Raw genomic sequence first — 23932 nt, 5'->3', positions numbered from 1 at the left:
GTTTGTATCGCATGAAGTTAACGAAAGCTTAAACGACAAATATCAATGCGAATCAAAATGTGTAATAGCGAAAAGAGATATACATGCGCGCCGTACACGATTTATTAGCTCGATTCTTGGTATAGAGTACACCTTGACATAAAAGCATTGTAAAATGCGCGCGCGACCATCAAAAGATAATTTGTAAAGGAGCACGTGTTTGCGGAGGTTAATGCATGTTTTGCTTTGTGACACCACGAAAAACCTATACCCACTATACCCATTCTCAAATCCTACCACTTCTAACCATCTATTGCCTTTTTAGGCGATGGAAAAAATTTGGTATTCATACCTAAATATGGGCATATGGTTTTTGGCCCATTATTTGGTCAAATTGGGATCAAATATGGGCGCGCCTGCCCTGCGGGGCTGCGGTCACCGGTACGTGGACGGTTGGGGTCCGGGACCCCCTCAAAAGTTCGGTCACCAGTCCTGGTTTGTTGGTCAGACTGCTATCTCAAAATCAAGTTTCACAAAAAAATACCCCTTGTGTATACATTCCAGATTTCTCAGAAATACAGAATCTCACGTTGAGTAAAAGTGCCGTCTATGACCCATTGAATTTGTGTAGACTTTAGTTAGACCCTTAGTAGATCCCTCTTCGAGTTGAGTAGGTTCAGACGAGAAGAACCTGTTACCGTCAAGATGGCTGGGATGAACCATAAGTTTAACCATGTATCGTTTATTTGCTACCGTTTTACTTCTCATCGAATTTGAGATCAGTCAACAAAGTTAGTACCTATTATACGTTTTATACTTTTCTTGTCTATAAATCATACTCTGGACAATGGTTTGGGAATGGTTAGATTTATGTTCAGGTCAGCTTATGATAGTATATTTCTTTAATGACTGTATGAGCGAATAATGAAGTGATACTTACTTCACTGGCTCTGGTTTTCATATAAGCATATACTAGCGTCTGAGGAATCTTAGTCTTTGGAAGTCTCTGGCAGGGAAATTGGTCTTGATCGTTTTCTACCAACATTTTATTTTAGTTTGAAATATTTCTTATTCACGAAGCCTTAAACTTATAAGCAACGTTTTGCTCTTATAGCGGTTGCGCAAACTTAGTGAAAGTCTTAATTTGAAGCTCAATTAAAGTCATAAGTCTTTGACGTTTTATATATTTTACGTCGGATACTAATTACAGAATCCAGTAAGTGTACCGGAAGAAAATGCCGAAACAAAGTTGAAGAACTCGCAGAACAACCGGTGCCCGAATGGATTGCTAACTGCTCCTACGAGTCAAAAAGGTACGGGGAAAATCAATATTTATAAACTTAGTCATAAAATAGGGAAGCCCATAAAGAAGCCAAGCACATCAGTAATTATATACATTCACAGCAGACTTATTAGTCTTAATATAAGACGGAAAATTTAAAACGTAGCTAATAGTGACAATTTTCCGTCTCAATTTACAAAAACTGTACCATATGGAGTTCGTACAATTCGATATACTCAACCACCTTAAAATTTGTGACCGTTAAATGCATAGATTCTGGCCATCTTGTAGATGTTGTCGAGTGACAACGTACAAGTTGTACGTTGTCACTCGACAAAATTATATTTAACGGCCGCACTGGGACACTTTGACTTCAAAGAATAAATGGTTTTCGGTAAGAGGCGCCATGTTCCAGATAATTTAAAAGCTCAACCTCAACTAGTTTTCACTGTAGCGGAGGTGATTATTCGATGTCGAAGCATTTTGTACGGAATCTGACACAACCAACACCAATCCATTTTAACGGATATCAACTCCGTTTTAAAATTATAACTTAACAGGGACAAACAACATTACTGTGGAATGTTCTCCCAAAAACTGATAAAAATCGAACAAAATAGAGTTGATAGTTCATACACAAATAAAACCCCGATTCACAGTACAGTCTGGGGGAAAAGGAAATAATACGGTAAATGGGGGTTTAACAACTGCAATACCATAATGGGGAACCGTAAAACCCCGATTTACAATACAATTTGGGAATCAGGAATCGGAGAAGCAGTTTGCGATCTAAACCACTTACTGCAGCGGTAACGGGGCTAATTGTATCATATTACTACTCAAAATAAAATATATCTCTTATATCCACTTAGCATGCTAAATTGAATCCTTACATGCTCTAGAAATGTCCAATTCGAGTTAAATAAAATCCTGCCAGATTTTTAATGGATTTCTTCTTACCAATCCAGGCACTGGATACAAATTGCATTAGTTACTTAGTTATGTCAAAAAATTGCCTTTTCCTATGCCATTATTCATTTTTGAGAAAAATGTGTGAACTGTATCAAGACTATATTTTTACAAATAATGTTTAAACTCAGCTTATTTGCGTTGACTTTACATTTTTTTCCAGAAAGCCTCAAGATCAGACGGAAACAGTAGGAAAGAAAGACTACTCAACAAACTATAAAACATCCAAATGCAGGTATAAAATATGAAAATCAAACAAGAACTTAAACGAACGTGTAATAATCTTATAAACTTTGAAATGAAGTGCAGACAGGTGATACACGTTATTCAGACTACACACAGACTATATACTTCCTGACAGGGCCTCTCAGCTTTTAATAACCGTGAATCACTGAAAAGTTGAAAACGTGATGATTGCTCTATCTTCATAAAGTAATACACAAAATTAGGAGACTTACAGTTGCACAATTACAAACATTAACCTTGGAGAGAACGTTCGACAAAGTCGCAAGAAATTTTGGCACCGGTTACAATCCACACGGCAGAAATCCAGGAACATTTCACGAAACACGGCTCATATTAATGTCAAAGTGTTGAAAGAATTGGTCTAAAAGTCTAAAGACCGGCAAGTAAGGAGAGCTCCAAGTTCTGGAATGTTTCATCATAAAAGCAACTCGCCGGGAGATGAAATCACCTCTGTAAAAGTTTCTCGTGTGTTAAGAGAGGGTATTTATTGCTCTGACACGGCTCTGTCTCTCAGAGTTAATGTAGGAGCTCGACCAGTCGCGTTATAGCTCCCAGAGGTAGAAAAAGTATGGAAATAGAAGCTTTTAAAGGGTATTTTTAGTAAAAAGGCGCTGTATTATGAGCTGGACTTGTAATTATGTATAATATGAGCTTATAAAGGAGACTTTTTTCAAGACTTCCTCCGAATTGCCCTCGTACAGGAAGATTTCTGTCGAATATGCTCATATTTAAAGAGTGTGATTGTTAACAATTTAAATGAAAGATTTGTCGCTGTTCTAGCAATTAATTTTGCTTTTATTCAAGATTAACTTAGAAATACGTAGAATCACGCACAGGGAATCTACTTATCTACAATGCTCGACATAAGTGTAGGGCAGTCGTCAAGATTCTTTCGCATGTCGCCATGACTACGTATCAAATTCGTAAGAGCTACGTATCCATGAGCAATATGGACTATGGTTGTTGGTTACTGAACTTGCTCTAAAAACAGTATCAGTGCATTGGAACCTGATAAGTTACGTTTCCTCATGTTTGATAGAGACAAATAGCTGTCACGCGGAAACTTGTTTCAGACCATATTAATTGGGTAGTCAGGTACCAACTCTCTCCCACATCCCCGTCACTTGAATTATGTCTCAGGGTTAAAAAGTCAAAGTCAAAAGACGGCGGAACTTTAATCGAGTGTCAGCGGAGAAAGAAGAAAGCAAGTTTACTAAAATGCAAAGGTATATTTCTAGCTAAGTCGCGTCGTGAGACAGAGAACTGATCAATGATTATATTTTCTCTCCCCGAGCAAGTCATATAAAAACCTTAAAATAACCATAACCTTTCCTCCCAAGAAACCCCAATAATTTGCGAGAAGCCTTAGTTTTGTTCTTTCTACTGCAAATAGAAAAATGAAACAGCGACATTAGACTAATTTTCCCACGACTCCAACTGACTTAATCTAAAAACGATTTAAAATAAGAAATTACGTACCATTTTATGAGCATCTAATATATGAACATTTAAGCACTTACTTCTTTACTTGATTAACTTATTGTGTAGTCAATTGTAAAAGTCTGGAACTTTTTGTCATTTTTACAGTGAGCTAAAGTTAACCTCATATTTCAGCAGTGGGAAGAGTTGATAAGTTCTACTACAAAAGGCTTGTTGATACAAAGTTGGTCAACAAGACTAACTTTTTAAAATACAACAGAAGATCTTACTACACAGAAACAAACTTTACAGGTAAACAATGAAGATTTTGAATGTTAGTTTTTAATCCACGCTATACCCCCCTCCCTTGTCACTTATAAATTTCACTATTGACATTTTCAGTCACAGTCACTTAGTAATATATGAAAACATTTCCTGATCATCTTAATTCCTGTTGAGACATCTCCCTGATCTTAACTCCCCAACTACTTGATAACTCCAGGGTAATTGAGTCCCTTATTAACTCCAGATATACTGGGGCCGCTCTAAACTTTATTTTATTTTTATTTTTACCGAACATTGTCCGTGAGTAGGCCTTTACGAGTTCAGGATCTGTCTAGTCGTTATTATTGGGTAGACTATGTGTATCTTAGTTTATAAATTGGCCCCCCGATCAGACTATGATGTTATCTATAGGTATTACTTTAAATGAAACAGTGATGTATAGTGCTACAATATGTTGTATTTTAGAAGATATTGATCTCCGCGGGAGAGGTCTATCGATAAATAGTGGCGGAGAATCTTAAAGTTGTGATCCCTGATCGCTGGTTCATCCATTCCATTTATCTCCCATCCATAATCAATGAACTCTTGGTTTTGGCAAACGATATACTTTTTTAGATAAAATGAAAAGTTGTTGGCAATGTGACCTACGAATACCATTAAACAATACAAGAAGTATCGGTGAACTGTTACGAGGGGCGGAGGGGTGTTCAGAAAAACAAATGAAGGATATTTACAGCTACTGCAGGTTTTTATGGAAATGATCTATCATTGACAATATCATATCCTGGAAATAAATCAACGTTACGATAAATCTGTCGATAATAATTGACTATTAATTAGACTAATGAATTGAATGACTAATTAATCCTCAGTGCAAGAGTTGTGCAGAATCCTGAATGGGGTTTCTACAAACTTTATGCTAAATTGCAGAATATTAAAACCGACGATTACTCGAATTCTCCGATTGAAACTCGGTTGGACAATTTTTATAGGTGAGTGGATTTTTAGATTCTTATAAAGTTTATGTTAAGTTTATCGTAAGAATCTTTTACTCTGCCTTAATTCGAGATGATCATGATATTGCTATTACATGTGCAATCTTTGATTTTGTTATGATCAACAAACATAGCTATTTTCTCGAAAAAAATATGGTAATATTCCTAATAAACCATTCCTCAGATTCAATAGAACGAAGAGAGAACCATCAACCCAGTACTACTATTGTAACGCACACAACTGCAACGAAAGATTAATAGTGGAGAACTTCTCCAATATTAATCTCCAGGAGAAGTTCCATAATTCCTCCAGTCGTGAGTATATTCTCATATTATAACAATTGTCAGCTAATTTAAGTAGTTCTTCTAACGAAATACCGTATTATATTTGGGCAATGATTCATCATTCATTGGAGGGTAAAATGTGTTTAAAAAATTATGATTGGTTTAAATCATAAACGCACAATTGACCAAACACAAATAGATCAATGTCTTTGTCAAATTAAATTGAACGCCGTGGCCTTATAAGTTATAAATCATAACCACTAAGGTTTAACTGATCTTCAAATAATAATAACGGCAATGTTCTAATTTATCAAGTTAACATGGCGGCAGCCTCCATAACGAAAGTTTTTATGACGACAGCTTCATTGACGACAGTTTCGTTGATGACAGTTTCGTCATCAGTGCCCATACTGAGTCATGATCCTGTTCAAGTTGCGAGGCTGGGAGTCAGAGTTCTGGTTCTTATCACCATGGGGACAGTATGTGTTACTTCTATCCTGGTGCTCAGTTACTTTGTCTTCAGAACTCGGAGACGACGGAAGGTAGCAAGTTATAAACAAGTTAGTCTGTTGTTGTTTTAAATTCAACAATTAATATTTTTATATTTATGTATTGAACAAAAATAAAGTTAACAATCTTATAAAATGTAATATGTATGGGCCAAAATTCGGATTTTATTTGATGAGCTAATGCTTAATGGGGATAAAGTTATGAAGTCTCTGAATTATTGATAGTGATGAAATATGCTGACTGGCTTAGATTTAAACACATATCTAGGTTTTCAACATGGTAATTTCCCAGGAAAAACGCTACGTGTTGAAACTTATTTTGGTCTTGTCAATTAATATTTTCATCTGGTATACATCACTGGAGTTTGGCCCAGAGGTATTAATATAAAGAGATGCAACACATGGCTCCATAGACAGAGGAACGAGACAGAATAAAGTGAAACACTTTTAGTCCTTCCGTTCAACTTCATAGTTCATATGAGTCTATCAGGCATCAGTCCATAAGACTGCATAAATTTTCATATTCTGGAAGAAAAAAAAAGTTGACGCGTACACCAAAGCACCTAGCACTACTCTTTAGCTCCGGAAAGTAGATGAAAATCTAGTGATTAGGACGGCGCCTTCTCAGAAGGCGGCCTTCTACCGGCCCAGTCTAATAATTGCATCCAACTAGATAGATACCATCATGTCATAAATAGTCCGCACACAGGGTCGTGCTGCTTGAACACTGCACCTATAGTAGTCCCTTACTGCTAAACTTCCAGGTAGACGGAGATATAGAAGTCGGGGAGTCAGAGCACAGCTCTCCTGAGGATGACACTGCTAACTTTCAAGATGAGATCTTCATCAAGAATGGGCGATTTTGTAAAATTACTCTCGTTAAAACTAGAGGTTAGTTTTATAAAAATATATAACAATAGTTTCGAAGAATTAAGAATGCAAATTGTTTGCAAAAGAATAATTGCAACAAAAGGCGCACAAAAAGAGAAAATTGTGAGGTCGTACAAAGTAAAAATGACTGTATAGTAAGCCTTTGTTTCGGACAAAATTGCATCAATTACAAGGGCATAATAAAAATATGTTTTTAAATTCAAAAAACGAATATCTATAGGACTAAAAGAAGGAATTTTGAGGTCGTAAGAAGTAATAATGACTGAAGTAAGACTTTGTTAGTTTATTTGGGACAAAACTACATCAATTAAAAGGGCATAATATGTTTTATAATTCAAAAACAGATATTTATAGCGCTGAGGTAATACAGTAGTAGTGTGGTGTTGAAGGATGCAAATGCTGCAAATTTGTCAAATTAATAATTTAATTTGTCAGAATAGTAATTTTCCATTATAATGTGATTACTTTATTAGGCAGAATATGGCCGGCCTCAAGCTCTCAAGGCAAAGGGACATGCAACAGATGAAACTGGTGCCCTAATTATACGCTAATTAGTCTAATGCATTGTACTATTACTCACAAAAATAAGTGTTTTATTTTCAGTTGTCTGACATGTAACCATGCCAGCACTTCAATACACAGTTAAGAAATAAAGTATACAGTTACTGTCTGAAATTACAGCACCACGGTTTATATTCAGAGTTGTAAAAGAAATGTAGGAGTCAAGTATTACCGTCAGATGATTACCTATCACAAAACCTTTTTCTTCATGAAAAATAAGTCTTGCTGTCATCTTCAATCTTGATATCAGTCGTCCCTTGAACAATGACAACCATTTAACCATGACAACCATATTGTAACCATGTGACAACCATGTAATCACTTGCCCAAGACCAAGACAAACGGATCAAGGGTAATGCTCATGATTGTCTTGACATCGGTAACCATGTTCAATGAGACATCTCATTTTGGACATGTTTAAAACCATTAACAGAGACATAATCCTGACTCCAACTTTACGATGCTGCAATGCTTCAGTGGTCGAGAATGATGTAATGGTCGACAATGAGTTGAAATATACAAAAACATTCTGCCCAAAACCTTGAGGCTCTTTGAATTTAATGAACGCTAAGCTGGTTTTAAATTAAGCACGACATCATTTGCACACAAAGCGAATTACAGGCAATATCCAAAGTTCAAAGAGTACTTTGCTTATAATTTAGATTTTAAAGAGATTATTGTATGTGAATAGCTTGGAACGAGAAATGCTAAGCTGTGTTTTCTCCAGGGGTCACCGAGTAAATATAGAATTTTACAGTGACCATATTGCATCATATACAGTAGTAGTAGATGAGTAATGGTTCTCCGTAGAAAATATATTGCATTGTTTTTTAACTGTTGGCTTTGCAAAAAACAATCGAATTTTGCTGCGAGTACGAGCAAAATATTATTTAACAAAATAGAATGCGGACTGTCCACCACTCCCGTGAAGTCTAACAGATCAATAACGCGTGTTCTCAGTTCTGCCATACAAAAGGCACACAAAGTTGTAAAATAGTGAGCTGCTAGATAGTTAACTCTTCATTACCTTCTAACTACGTGATAATTTGGGTCAAATTAGACACATTAGAGGATTACAGGGGACTTGGGCCGTCCTCGATACAGAGTGTGAGCTAAAATTGAGGCCTCCGGCATGATTCTAACGGCTTCTAGATCAAACATCATTCGGGGCCTTACCAGATGGATTAGAAGAAAATAATTCGATCCGACCTGCATGATCAGCGGGAATTGACAGAGAATATAGAATCATGATAATATGTTAGGTCACTATTTCCTTCAATAGTGCTTTACTCAATACTCATCTATTAGTATTTTACAATACCTTGTTGTTAAAGTTGGTCACTGTCCACTAGTTTATTTAACAATAAAACGTTGAAATAATGCTTAATCACTTTCGGCTGACGTAAGTCTGACAGTCTACAGTCCAAAAGTATATTAAAGTCATGACGATAAAATCAAAAAAGCCGCAGATGGAATCTTCGTGCTAACCATTACCAAGCTTACAGTAGCACAATTAGTTCGAGACAAATCGAACTGGAACCTTCCTCACTGAATGACACCATTCTCTAGTGCATCTACTAAAAACTACATCATAATACCATAAGCAGGTGGCCGTGATCAGACAGACTTCCTTTTGACAAAAGATGTAAGTTGATATTGTATAGATCAGCTCACAGGTGACATTTATATTGGATTCATTTCAACAGACTTTATTACAGACAGCCCTTCAAGTTCGAATGAGAGTTGGCACAATTGTTCAGTTATTACTTTACTGCGAGGATTGGGGGCTGTAACATTGTAATAAAGGTTGATTTAAGGTGAACGTATTACATAAAATGGTAAAACAAGGAAACTGATGGCTGTATTGGAAAGGTGAACACATACTGGTACCTATCACAAATATATCTGCAATAGCGACCTTTGTTCACAGCTCATGTAATATATGGGCACTTCTGCCGATGCAGGAAAAGCAAAGCAAACGAAATACTAATTTCTAACAGTTTCTACTTTTCTAGAGCAAGCCATACGACTGTGACAGTGCAACCATGACAGCAACCGTACAAGTGTGACAGAAACCATCACATTCAATTAGTTTTAACCCTATCGACTGCCATTTTATATTGCTGCCTTGCAAATACAACAAATGTAAATGTAGAGACAGTTACTAATGTATAACGTCAAAGCGATCAGAGTCAAACTTTCAGAGCACCACGATTGTGATGTTAACAGGGGTTTTAGTGCAGAACTGCATTTAAACTGTTCATTAGCATTTGCACCTTTTTAAGCAAACCTATAAGAAATTGAGCAAAGCGACTAGAAAAATAATTGCCCTTATTGCACTAATATACCAATGCACACGGCTCCACGCAGAGCCATTCCAAAAATGAGATGTCATTTAGCAGCAAATTAGATGCAGTAATTGTGACACGAGTAGAAAAAGTTCGTCCAAAAGAACTGCAGTTCCAATTTGACTGGCACCGCCTGTCAGTTAGATAGAGATAAATGTGGCTGTCTGTACCGACACGTGGGCTGTTAGTACCGACACGTGGGCATAAAGTCTCGTGACACATTACAAACAGCTGCAGACTAAAACCATTTCTCTACGGAATATTCCCTGCATTTCATTGCACGAGCTGCAAGATTAACAATCACGTCATCTTGACAGAGCCAATTAGACTCGTAATGCCTACTGTTAACAGAAAACGGGTTAGTCACGTGACGTGTTACAAACTGTAAGCAGAAAACGAGAGAGCTGTTACCACTTTACCGCTGGTGCTGAAGTAGTGGTGAAGTGAGGGTTAGTTGACGAGTTGTTAGTATGATGTCAGCTCGGTTTGCTCGCGTGGTAGTTTACTTAATCATCAGGAAATTATACGTGCTTTAGAGGCGCGGGTCTTTTAGTGGTGGATATAGTGAGGAAATGATTTGAATTATGAAATTGTGCCGCTGTGAGTTGTGACGCTGTCAGGATAAAATATCGTAATGTAATTGACGAAACTAAACCATGCCTCTTTCCGGGATTCATTAGATATAATTATAAATCAACTGTAATAGCTCAATGATCAGTCCTCATTCCTCAAAACAAAAGTACCCCACAAAACTAAGAATTACTCACCACTCACCGCATATTTCCAATAAGATCATCATTCATCAACATGAGCTGGTTATTATTATTGATGACCTCACCACAATACCAAGCTGGAACTTGTACAACAGAAAATGACCAGCAAACTGTACTCGACAACTATGCAGCAAACACATGGCTACAAATAACGAAGATTTAATTGTAATCGTAAATATTGTAGCCATCAAAAGTTAATATTTCCAGAGTTCAGATTTAAGCATCTGTCAAACTAAAAATATCAAAAAATGGTTAATGTCTGTTCCAAGAGCTCATGCACATGTTTAATCCGCACACGATGATTTAAGCACAGTTGTAAATAACTTAAATATTTATGCGTAGATTTTCGTTGGTTCAGTTGAACAGGTTGAATTCATTCAATTTTCTATATACTCTATTTATGCTATTTTTCCTAATACGCTCTATTTAGGAAATGGTAAAATGTTTAATTTACATGGCTCTCTCAATCAAATCTTGAGAAGCAAGCTTATAGCTTTATAGCCTATAAGTGCTTAAGTGGACGCGTTAAAGCAAAACGATCTTCCTAACTTTAAACCTTGTAAACCTGGTAAACCTTGTAAACTCTAATTTAAATTGGATCGTAGTCTGCCTCCTTGATCATTTAATCAATTAACTTATTATATGTAGACCACTCTGGTATTGTTAGAGCTAATTCAACCTCTGATTGAGTTTAAATACTAAAATGCTATGAGGGCATCACAAAATGTTGGAGGACATTCAGAGTAATGTAATAATTATCTAATGACCATCTTTGAAGTTCAGTTTTGAAAACCATATATTTTTTGGCACCTGATAGTGATCCTGGGTTCTGATTCGTCCCCACATCTATTTCACAAAAAATGTGCAAAATTCAAAGAATTATAATACAAATCAAAAGCATGAGAGGCGGTTCTGTAACGACGGGCGGTGTCATAGTAACAGCTCAAGCAATTAACAAGTTAACATCGCTTATCATGAGACACGCCCGAATTTATTCCCACCGCACGGTAAAGCAGAATGTTGATTGTCTCCATGGCAACTAAATAGCCAGCCTATTGTCCTCATCTGGCGTACCCTTGAAGTAAAGAGTTATTGTAGACTGTTGTACACACAGTCCACAGAGGTACAGCTGCAAGTTCACACTAGCAAGGTGGTACTGGTATACTCAATAATTACTCATGTATAATCTTGATTGACGATGTCAACCCTTCCAGATCGTTGCTCTGCGAATTAACAGAGCAACGATCTCGTCAGATCTCATTGATTACTTTGATGCGAAGTAAGAACGATACTGATAGTTTGCGCGGCGCGTCGAAGCGGCTAAGTCCTTCGAGTATAATTTTGTAATAAGACTGTGAAGGTTTAAATTGCCGGCTAATATAAGCCGTCTAATATTTTGATATAACAGCCTGTTGGCATTGTACCTACTTGCCGACTGTGATATAATTAATATTCATTATGTCATGAATTATGTAATGAGGTGAATTGTATACTAATAAATATGTTGAGTTAAACGACATTTAGCTTTAATTTTGTGTCAGGTGGTAAGATGCTGGTGAAGAAGCAACACGTGCAAAGTCGTAACTTTGAGAACGAGAAGACAGTATTTGAGCTGTTCAAAGGACACCATCCCTCGATAGTTTTCTGTTACGATATCTTGACTAGTAAGTAATGGACCAGTAAGGAAATTAAAATTGTTTTTCATCACCATATTTTTACGTGACAAAACGATTTACTTAAATTAGGCTTTTGAATTTGGATTTGATTTAAAAAAATTGAATTTCGAATGACAAGAATACGACCAAAATTATGATAATGCAATATTTTGTAATTATTATGTAATTATTATGTAATCGTGACTGATATTTTCATGCTGCGATTTATAGTACTTTACAGGTGATATACGTTAAGTGTCCGTTAAGTTTGCCTTAACCGTGCCTTAAATCTTAACCGTGCGGTATGTGACCATCGACAGATTACCGAATTGCCCTTTGTGTTAGAACTTGATAACTGGATAACTTAGTAGTTAGCCATGGGGGGTCATGATTCAGTTTTAAATTGGGTTTTAAATACCATAGTAGATAACTGTGATGACCATGATAACCATGATAACCATGATAACCATGATAACCATGATAACCATGATAACCATGATAACCATGATAACCATGATAACCATGATAACCATGATAACCATGATAACCATGATAACCATGATAACCATGATAACCATGATAACCATGATAACCATGATAACCATGATAACCATGATAACCATGATAACCATGATAACCATGGTAACCATGTTAACCATGATAACCATGATGACCTGCGATTTTACTGGTACCGGCAATTACTAGCTGAACAGTGAACAACTCATGAACAACACATGAACTGTAACCTGTTGGTTAGTAGAATGAAACCATGCTGCTTCCCATACTAAATATGGAGATATAATTTAAAAGCAATCACTTTCTGGCAGGTACTTTGGTTATAATTGCAAGTTCCACTTCGGATGCTCATGGTAAAGAGATTGACAATTACGATTTCAAAACTATCTAAACGTATTGACTTATTAACTTAATCTGTCAAAGTGGGAATATGTTTAGCGTATTTATTTAACTGCGTCAAGTAAAGTACAATCACTTTAACAATGTTTAAGCATGGTTTGGTTGTAATTACAAGTACCACTTCACCGGTTTAGACCATTCTTTTGCTCATGCAGTTATACAGGGTGTACCGTAGAAAGTGTGACTTTTTTCCACTTCTGTAATTTTTTTACAAAATCAAACTTCATAGTTATTTTTAACTAAATTTTGTTGGAAATATATTTGAATTAATGATAGTAATAAAAAATATGGTTAATAGTGAAGCACCTTCCAAAAAAAGCCACCCTTCCCAAAAATTAAATATTTTAGTCTGAAATTGACATTATTCATGGCTGAGGTCCAAGATTTTCAAAATATAATAAAAACGTTTTAAAGACCTTCCTCAAAATTCTGCCCGGACAATCTCTTCTAAATGATCCCTAACACATATTTTGAATGTTTCAGGGTGATTAATCAAAAACAGTCGGAGAAAAAATATTTTTAGACTCGATTTTCACTACGCCAGATAAACTCGATTTTCACTACGCGTGATAAAAAATCGCTCGCACAATACAATTACTTATGAGCGCTGACCTTTGACCAGCGATAACTTCGGCTAGGAACAAAATTTTTTAATAGGAACAAAAGCAGATGATAGACATTACTCTTTACTGTCAAAAATAGCTAAAATATTGATTTCGAAAAATTTTTTCTTGAGACCCCTAAATTACAGCAAGCTTAAGTTCCTAAATTAGCACCATAACAAAATAGCAATTTGTGAGAAATCAAAAATTGATGGGGACTTGAAATTTGGTATGCATAAATTCGACACCTAGTGACACAATGTGATGAAGAGTTTTTAGCAACTGCTCCTTCATAATATTTTGTATCATTTCTCAAAAAAGTCACACTTTCTATGGTACACCCTGTATACTTATAAAATCAAAAGATTGAAAACTATCTTATCAAACTTTACACAAATCCAAAGTAGTTACTAAGAACATCCTAAAGACCTGATAAGTCTACTTAAAAGACTTGTAGGAGTGTTATAAAGTTGTTGTACTCTATAAGTGTATATTCACCTACAAGCATAACTGCTTGGCGTGATGAGGTACATCTTTGATTGGTCGAAGGTCTTTCAACAACACAGCATCATCATTTTCATAGTAGTCCCCGGCTTATGACGGGTTCATAGCGGTATTAAACATGTTTTTCTGGGCCCAAACATTCTACGCTCCTACTATGCTATTACTGGTCTCTTGACTAACTCCCAATCATCTGTCCATATGGTAGTGTTTCTGGACAAATAGATGGTATACGATGCCCTCAGGCTGATCTCAGCGATCTTCATGCAGGCCTTCTTCTTCTCTTTGTTCTTTACGTTCAGGTGGTTCATAAATGTTGGGAGGCTATAGTTGTAAATGCCTCGAGCTCCCACTTCTACTGTCTGGAGCTTGCAAGCCCATCCGTTGGCTTCTATCTCTTCTGTCAGCTGCTGATATCTCTTCATCTTTCGCTTCTCTTGATCAGCAAAGTTCTGCTCATTTCCACAAGTCAGCTCCATTAGATAAACCTTCTTTGCTTTATCTGAATAGATCACTACATCAGGTCTTAGTGGTGTAGCTGCAATGTGCTGCGGGAAGTTCCTCTGTCTCTCATCCTCATTAAATATTATCTTCCAGTCGTTGGCATCTGAAAAGAAATATCTTTGGGTCTTATGATGAGTTGGGTCAGCTAAGGTAACCTTCTCGCGCTTATTGCCTGCCTTGTGAAAGACCGACGGTGCCCTCTTCGATTCCTTGGCGATGTCGGAATTAAACTCGTCAATCTGTGATGAAACAGTCTTCATGATTTCACGTAGGACCTGATCATGGCGCCAGTTGAAACGTCCCTGTCTTAGTGCACTAAAAACTTACTATAAATGCAAAAAATGGAACTTAAAACTGAACTTATCAAAATCAAAAATTATGCAAAAAATTGAACTTAAAACTGAAATTATCGAACTAATCAAATTTAAAATAAATTTCTCCACAATTGGCGGTTCGAGGCTAAATACCTTAAGTCTGTCAAGTCGTCACTATTATTCAAATTAATATTTCTTTTATTCAAATCGTCTAAAATAGTTTTAAAAATATTACATTGATGTCTACCAATCCTTCCCTCATATTTGACATACTATCAACAGCAAAATTTAGAGCTAGTTGTGGTGGTGAGTTGCAGTCGCTACGAAGAATGTGCCCAAAAGCTATTAACTTGATCGGTTAAGAGTTGGAACATGTTCTGCGTATTTATTTAACTGCGTCAAGTAAAGTACAATCAATTTAAGCATGGCTTGGTTGTAATTAGTAGTACCACTTCAGCGCCTACCATTCTTGTGCTCATGGTTAAAAGATCAGATTATTAAAATTACAACTTGAAAACTATCTAAACTTATTAACTTAACCTGTAAAAGTGCAGGCAACATGGTTAGCGTATTTATTTATTTGCGTCAAACCCAACCCAGCTACTAGGCTAGTTTAACCCGAGTTAAACGCATAATCTTTTATATAATCGTATGTAGGAGTCCCTGCTTTGCAGAAAACGTAAGAAATCATCATGTCTCAAGGGTAGGAACTAATAGTTCTAGTTCCAGACAAATATTGACATTTCTCAGACGAATCAAATATTTGATTTATGTTTTATATGATATTGATATTATGATGCATATTGAATTCTTATCTGCGTCAATAAAATAATGATAACGTTGGATAAATCATAAAATTCATGGTTTTTTCTTAAAATTCGGTAGCTTTTAAAAAATTCGTACAGTTCGGCACCTTTTAAAAGTTCGTACAGTGCGTACTGACCAACTATGATAAAATTGACGGTGATGGTCAAGAGAATAAGGCAATGGTTTTGTTAAATTAGTCATAGCATGCTGAGACTAATTGAGCAAACCCTGCGCGTAGTCACATGCAGATACCCTCGCCGAATGGTTGTATAACGTATAACAATTAACTAAGATTAACAAGAAGAATGTCCATGTCATAAATTAATTAACTGGAGCAGACGAGAAGAGGGGCAACAATCAAGATGAAGATGGTATAAAAGTGTGCTGTTAGAAGAATGCAAAAGATTAGATCGCGTGATCAATCAAGAAATATTTTCTAGGTGCATGACACAAAAAAGTAAACGAGAAAATTCTAGAATTGTCTATATTGCTCCGAAACTTGTCCTCCAAGCAAATAGTTGTGTAGTTTAGGTGAGAAACCTCAAGATTAAACATATCAGGTGAGAAAATAGTAACGTTGTGGTTGTGGAAGTATGTTAAATAATTATCTTGTGAGATAACGTAGTAAAGATCAGGTCAGAAAGTGAGGGATATACTGGAATATTGCCAAAAGTTTTAATTAAGAGATAAGTGAGATAAGACAAGGTTTTGTGTTGTCTCCTTCAGTTGTGGTGGGTTCCTCAGGTTTGTATATATGGCAAGTTACTGTAAACAAGCAATGAAATAACCTAGGTTAATTCAAACATTCTAATCACAGATAATTTAATCTTATCTAAAAATTACCTTATTTAGGCAAAAAGACGTTGCTGATGGGTTACTACGAGAAAGGAAACTTGAGAGATTATCTTTCCAGCGTGTCTTTATCATGTTCACAACTTATCAGTTAGTAATTTGTATTAATCGGTTGAAGGGTTAACTAGCAAATTTATAAATGTGGTTATGGTTAGAGTTTTTTAAATACTTTCTTCTCTTTGTTCGAGACTAAATGAGTTTTAATAAACTTCTATTCCAAAAAATTTGTATTTCAAATAATTTTTTTCAGTCTTCTGATGGTAGCTTGTCGCTAGCTTCACTAGTCTCACTATATTCTCGCTAGTCTGTTATTTCTTTATTTTAACTGTCCCATTCTAGATCTAGTGCGGGACGTATTCACTGCTGTTTCCTACATTCACGGTTTTGACATTCTACAGAATTCACCTTCAAATATCAGGTAATAAAAAGTACTGAGAATTAAAGCTTTAAGATTTATAGCTTCTAAATCTAGAGTCTAGACTAAAATCGAGAATTTGAATATTTTGATAAAGTGATAATAATTGCAGTGTCAAAAAGTACCCATACCAGTAAAGAGGTGTGGCAATATATAACATGTGAGTCTAGCAAAGTAGTTGCACATGACAGTACCACTTAAATCCACTTAAAGTATCAAATTTTGAAGTAATATAGAATTATCACTCCGCATAATATTTAAAGTGCATTATTGCAGCAAATTCATTTCGCAGAAATAATAAAGCAGCTGTTTTTAAGACTCAAAAAATTAGTAGGGTTATATTACCTTTTATTAATCAATAGTCATCTAGATCATTTTCATTAAAGTTTATTGAGGTCACAGCAACACACTGACGCTGTGCGGTTAGCCGTTAGAAATTAGTTCGAATGTCTGCATTGGCAACAAACCATGTCTAGACATGAAAAAGATACATTTGAAATTTAACTTTAATCCTAAGTTCCATTAAACTCCTAAAGGACCTAATCCAGCAAAACGTACAAAAAAAAATTTCTGATCTTAACAGAAATAGACCTTGCTGACAGGAACGAGTGGCCGGGAATCTCTGAAGGGTTGTTGAAGTACTCTGGGATATAGTCGGCATACAATAAGCATTGCATGAACACTGCTGAGGGAACTCCCTACTCGAGTCTAGCAAGATATGAAGGGAGGTGTAAATGTCTATAATAGTTGGGTAAAGCCACGTGAAAGAATACCACATTGTGATTTTTACTGAGGGTCGTTGATTTGTATTACCATGAATGATAAACATCAACAATAGAACTATTTATTTTATTGAGACAACTAAGAAATTTACCAGGTGGCATTCTATGATCGTTGACCGATATCTCCTGTATAAAGTTCGGATTTCCGATACGAAAGTTAACCTCGTGGTATTAGTCTGGTATATCAAGCATGTTTGGGGTTAGGTATAAGTTGTGGTTTACAAATTACTATCTCTTGGACAGCAGACAAATAGTATTTATGACACTTATTACTGGAGTACTGTAACAAAGTGGGTTTGAACAGGTATAAACAGCCGATATTTCCTTGCAAACCTTTTTATACTTTACATTTCAGATACATGAAACAAAACGTTGAGATATAGCTGATAAATTAATTGCGATCACAAGATGACGATTTAGTTTTTGTTTAGAGCGTTTACGCAAATCATTTGCGTAAACGCTCTAAACAAAACTAAATCGTCATCTTGTGATCGCAAATGTTCTGATAGTAATTCGATCAATGCTCATTCGCATTATCTATTATCAAGTGCTGAATATAATATACATTGTATCTTCTAACGTTACCTTGGTAACGTGGGACAACACTTTTTATATTAAATACTTCAAACCTTCGGAATAAAATCCTCTTTTGGCTAAAGCTTCGGAACTCCGTATAAATTCAAATAAATGAAGGTCCGAAGAAATGTGCTAGAAACTTCAAAGCAGGTCTCATTAAAGTTAATGACGCTAAATAAAACGACAAATTCTTTGAATGACAGCATCTTTGAGGTAATTTAAAAGTATGTCTCTCCGAAAGTGTCTCTCATGTCCGGATGTATTGTGGTATGTAGAGTGACCACTTTAAATTTGTATGAGCTGGTATTAAACCATGAAATCAGATAAATATGTGCTTGTCAAATGTTTCCTTATATATTAGAATATTTTTAGGTTTAAAAATAAAGAACAGCCGAAGAAGAACAGCTAAACAATGACAAAAACTTTAAAAAATAACATTGTTGTTTCAGTTTGGCGCACAGAGACATCAAGACAGCTAACTTCCTAGTGCAGGACGATGGCAGATGTGTGCTCTCTGACTTTGACCTGTCCATAAACCTAGATACATTAGAAGAGGACTGCTCCTTGCGGCAGGTGATGGCTAATCAGTCGATTGGAAACGCCATCGTTTCCCGCCATTTTACATGTTCTAAACACAAAACTTAAACCCCTCATATTTCAAATTATAAAATTTTTGGAATTAGCTTTTCTTAAATTTATGAGGCGAATTTTTCCCGAACTAATCCCGAACTGAAAAAAGGTGCCGAACTGTACGTAATTTTTACGACTTTTGTACGAACTGACTAACTATGTCTTACTCTTAGCATACTGATAACGTTGTGTGTAGTAGTTCGAGGAGTCCTTAAATAACTCTCCTCGTGTCCTAAGATGGCGTTTCTAATAAAGCTTTCTGTTGGATCATGGTTATATAAACTGATAAAGAGATGTTGCTTTATTATAGTGAAGAGTGGGTAGATAAACGGTATTTTAACACGCGACACAACTCAATAACTGTGAGTGCAGCGTGTGATGGGATCAGTGACAACCAATCAATCGGCTGCCACTGCAGAAATTAGTATTTGATGGTGGGATAAAAATAAAATTGCCATGATTCCTGAATGTTGTGTGGTAAATTAGATCGACGCGCAGTTGGCAAATGAAACCGTCATACTATTTTGGTACAGCAATTTATTTGATGTCACTTGTGCCCTTCAACAAATTCGACTGATGAAGTTTATATTGCTCAGGTTGGTCATGATTGCCTTCGTGATCCTGTCACGTAAATTCAATATAAATATAATTGAAGCTGCCTCCTCTCAAGTTCATGTACTTTGCAAACATCGTAACTTCAGTTAAACTACCACTTCCAAAATCTGTGATTTGACCGAGTTCTTTTTCTGAAAATGAATTTTCATAGATGGGAACAATGCTGTACGTTCATTTCATTTTATACTACCACTTCCAAAACTAGGTGGGAACAATAATAAAATGATGATGTACAATGTAAATGTCCCGCTGAAGTTTTACAAGTTGCTGCTAGGTAACATGTGATGTTGCTAGGTAACACGTGATGTTGCTAGGTAATATGTGATGTTGCTAGGTAACACGTGATGTTACTAGGTAACACGTGATGTTGCTAAGTAACACGTGATGTTGCTAAGTAACACGTGATGTTGCTAGGTAACATGTGATGTTGCTAGGTAACACGTGATGTTGCTAGGTAACACGTGATGTTGCTAGGTAACACTTGATGTTGCTAAGTAACACGTGATGTTACTAAGTAACACGTGATGTTGCTAGGTAACATGTGATGTTGCTAGGTAACACGTGATGTTGCTAGGTAACACGTGATGTTGCTAAGTAACACGTGATGTTGCTAGGTAACACGTGATGTTGCTAGGAAACACGTGATGATGTTAGGTAACACGTGATGTTGCTAGGTAACACGTGATGTTGCTAGGTAACACGTGATGTTGCTAGGTAACACGTGATGTTGCTAAGTAACACGTGATGTTGCTAGGAAACACGTGATGATGCTAGGTAACACGTGATGTTGCTAGGTAACACGTGATGTTGCTAGGTAACACGTGATGTTGCTAAGTAACACGTGATGTTGCTAGGTAACACGTGATGTTGCTAGGTAACACGTGATGTTGCTAGGTAACACGTGAATATTCCTAGGTGGGAACAATGCTGTACATGTCCCCTGAGCTACTGGACTGTACTATGCTGTTATCTGCTGCAGGACTAGTGGATTGTGATCTCTACAGTTTAGGAGCTGTGCTGTGGGAGATTGGAAACCTTTATTGTCAAGTTGCAGGTCAGAACTCAGATTTGGACGTTATTTAGAAGCTAGGATATATTTTTGTTATCATGTTAGTTGAATTTTGAGATAAGTTGAAACATGGAATATGGCATTTCTACGATCGTTAAATTATATGATACTCTGAGTTTTACATATACTGTAGCCTTTATGCCATATCTCCATATGTAACCCAAGGATGCATCTCCACTCTTCCCTCTCCACTTCGTGAAACACAAGGAAATATCTTATATCCCCTTTAGTTGGAGCACCAGCGGCAGGCTACGTCCACGTGTACCAACCACAGCTCCCAGCCATGTACACGTACACTAACATTGTGAACCTTGTGGTTATAGACCAGTTCCGACCTGATCTCAAGAAACTAGAGCTCGACACTGTTGAGAGCGAGGATCAGGTTAGTTGGGAGTGTTTCATGTATAGTAAATTTATCTTGCTCAGATTATAGGTTTAACACTTTTGGGTTTCGTCAAAACTGAAAAATGATTTAACCGACCAATAGCTATGGTGTTTTAGTTCAACTTGTAAAACCTACTATACAGAAAAGGTGACAGTAAAAAAATCCAGTGATATAAACCTCCTTTTCAGACGATAATAGAGCGACTAGACGAATGTATCAGCGACATGATGGACACAGATTGTGAGAGTAGGATATCCGCACACTGTGCCTTTAACCGAATATTCGGGATCACCAGACAAACACCAACACAACTCTTTGATACGTGAAGTTACTAGGTCTCACGTGATGTTGCTAGATAACACGTGATGTTGCTAGGTAACACGTGATGTTGCTAAGTAACACTTGATGTTGCTAGGTAACACGTAATGTTGCTAGGTAACACGTGATGTTGCTAGATAATACGTGATGTTGCTACATAACACGTGATGTTGCTAGGTTACACGTGATGTTGCTAAGTAACACGTGATGTTGCTAGGTAACAAGTGATGTTGCTAGGTAACACGTGATGTTGCTACATAACACGTGATGTTGCTAGGTAACACGTGATGTTGCTAGGTAACACATGTTGCTATTCACCTGATCCGGAAATGGCATGCTATTAGCGATCAAAGTGCTGCTGAGAAAAGTGAACAGCTGAGCGTTACAAGAAATAGAACTGGTAATGTGATGTACGGAGCTTAGAAGTACTGGACTCTAAAAACGAACTATCGAACCGAGGAAGCGATTTTGAACGAGAAGACTCGTTTGTGTCAGAAGGGATAACAGAGATATATCTAATCTTTTTTAATTTTTTAATTTTTTTATCAATTTTATATTTATTACAAATTTGAACAATATTGATTTCTTTTCCTTTCAGTTTGGAGAAGTAAATTATTAACTTATTGATATTTTAACTTTATCATTAATTACTCCATTTTATTATCACAGTATTCTATTTCAAATGCTAAAAATCAAAATATGAATCAGTCTGATGATACAAAATGTTGCGTTTAAAAAATTGGGTTTGATTCGCCCCTTCGAGTTCGAGTCCTATCTTTGGGTTCCATCAATCTACTTGCTTTTTGTCAAAGCAAATCATATCAGCCCAATCGTAGAACAAGCTTGCAGCTTGGTTCGCTTCATACACCTCATCCGAAGTTAAACCCAGAATTTGTTTTTCTGCCTTTGCCGCCATTTCCTCTGTTACATCCTCGACTTTTAACCCCTGGACTTTTCTTTTGACAGATTCTTGTCCAGTTTTACCAAGAAGGATCGCTATGTTGTTCCAATCTCTAAGGTCCTCCCGATTCTCGCCCATCAGTATGAATGCTGCTGTCATAGATCGGTGAACGTCGACAGGAGGGCTGGACATACTTTTTAGTTCTGCGATTAAAGGCCGTTTTAGTTCTTGGATGTTTTTCTTGATTTTCTCAATCTTTTGGAGCCGTTCAAGCATGGCGGTGGCTTGCTTGTGAAAATCGGCAAAGTCGTCCTCAAGATTGTTGTCCTTGACTTCGGCGATTGACTTTTTCAATTTCTCGATGTCTTTTTCCGATATGGCTGTCTGTATGGAAGCCTTGATGTTTGCAAGTTTAGCTAAACCAGCCAATCTCTCGTCCTCTTTTATTTTTGCCTCTGCTATTCTCTCGTCCTCTTCCCTTTTTTCTTCTGCCTCCTTTTCCCTTTGAATCGCCTCAAGTCGTTTAGCCTCTGCCAATGCTTCTTCCTCTTTTATTTTTGCTTCTGCTGTTCTTTCTTCATCTTGTTTCTTTTCTTCTGCCTCCTTTTCCCTTTGGATTGCCTCAAGTAGAAGTGCCTCTGCCAATTCCTCATCCTCTATTTTTTTGGCCTCTGCTATTTTCTTTTTCTCTTGTCTATTTTCTTCTGCCTCTTTTTCCTCCTCCTCTTTTCGTTTTGCCTCTGCTATTCTCTCTTCCTCTTGTTTCTTTTCTTCTGACTCCTTTTCCCTTTGGATTGCCTCAAGTCGTTGTGCATCTGCTAATTCTTTCTCATCTTTTATTTGTGCCTTTGCTATTCTTTTTTCCTCTTGCCTTTTTTCTTCTGCCTCTTTTTCTCCTGTTTCCTTCGCCCTTTTCGACTCTGCCTCCTTTTGGATTGTCTCAAGTTCGTTTCTCGCTTTAATGTGAAGATCTCGCAACTCTTCATCATTATCCATTATTGTGGTCTGAACTACGGTCAAATCAGTCGTTTTAATTGCTCTCTCCAAATTTCCTTCGTCAGCAGCTGCTGCTAAACCGTCTTTTAAAAGCTGTTTACAATAAGCTGCTTTTTTAGCTTGATCCTCTTCAAATCTTTTCGCCCTCTCTTCCTCTTCTCTTGCTTTTCTAGCTTCTTCCGTTGCTTTTGCTACCAACTCCCCATTTATTCCGTTTAGAGCTCTAAGTATTTGCAACCGGGGCCATATTCTCGCCCACCTAACCTTAGCAACATCTCGAGCCTCAATAGCCCTTCTCAAAGCCGCCTCCTCGTCTGCCTTTTGTCTTTTCAAAACCTCCTTTTCTGCCTCCTCTAGAGCTTTCTTTGCTTCATCCGCCTTTCTTTCTTCTTCTTCAAGCTCTTTCCTTTTTATTTCTGCATCCCTTGCCATCACGTCCTTTAGTAGCCTGACAGCTGTATCGTACTTTTGTCTGAGCTCCTCTTCAAAACCTTCCTGCTCGATGATATCAATTGTCAAATTCAAATCAAGGTATCTTTCAATCTCTCTAAGT

The 23932-nt window shown here is 36.7% G+C and overlaps 2 protein-coding genes across 2 annotated transcripts; one reads left to right on the top strand and one right to left on the bottom strand.

The window, feature by feature from the left end:
- The first annotated feature begins 700 nt into the window (after positions 1-700).
- LOC134814266 (bone morphogenetic protein receptor type-2-like) lies at positions 701-22145 on the top strand. The gene is made up of 14 exons (XM_063822350.1): positions 701-770; positions 1190-1292; positions 2394-2465; positions 3617-3702; positions 4091-5172; positions 5360-6020; positions 6734-6860; positions 12084-12206; positions 16693-16782; positions 17032-17110; positions 18915-19038; positions 20626-20764; positions 21010-21161; positions 21353-22145. The coding sequence occupies exons 6-14, from the start codon at positions 5781-5783 to the stop codon at positions 21488-21490; spliced, it is 1212 nt and encodes a 403-aa protein (XP_063678420.1). The 5' UTR covers positions 701-770; positions 1190-1292; positions 2394-2465; positions 3617-3702; positions 4091-5172; positions 5360-5780; the 3' UTR covers positions 21491-22145.
- On the bottom strand, positions 22117-23844 carry LOC134814264 (calponin homology domain-containing protein DDB_G0272472-like). The gene has a single exon (XM_063822348.1). It carries the CDS (start codon positions 23809-23811, stop codon positions 22270-22272), a length of 1542 nt encoding a protein of 513 aa, XP_063678418.1. The 5' UTR covers positions 23812-23844; the 3' UTR covers positions 22117-22269.
- Positions 23845-23932: the final 88 nt, after the last annotated feature.

The sequence above is a fragment of the Bolinopsis microptera genome, chromosome 4 (assembly GCF_026151205.1).
Source record: "Bolinopsis microptera isolate Bmic1 chromosome 4, MBARI_Bmic_1.0, whole genome shotgun sequence".
In the NCBI taxonomy this organism is placed as follows: domain Eukaryota; kingdom Metazoa; phylum Ctenophora; class Tentaculata; order Lobata; family Bolinopsidae; genus Bolinopsis; species Bolinopsis microptera.
Note: the sequence above shows the minus strand (reverse complement) of the source record. Positions and strands in the feature narration are given on the sequence as shown.

Coding starts and splice junctions, on each gene's coding strand:
- LOC134814264 (XM_063822348.1), bottom strand. CDS start 23,811: ATGGCAAGGGATGCAGAAATAAAAAGGAAAGAGCTTGAAGAAGAAGAA.
- LOC134814266 (XM_063822350.1), top strand. CDS start 5,781: ATGGCGGCAGCCTCCATAACGAAAGTTTTTATGACGACAGCTTCATTG. Junction 6,021..6,733: donor AGGTAGCAAGTTATAAACAA/GTTAGTCTGTTG, acceptor CTAAACTTCCAG/GTAGACGGAGATATAGAAGT. Junction 17,111..18,914: donor AATTCACCTTCAAATATCAG/GTAATAAAAAGT, acceptor TTGTTGTTTCAG/TTTGGCGCACAGAGACATCA.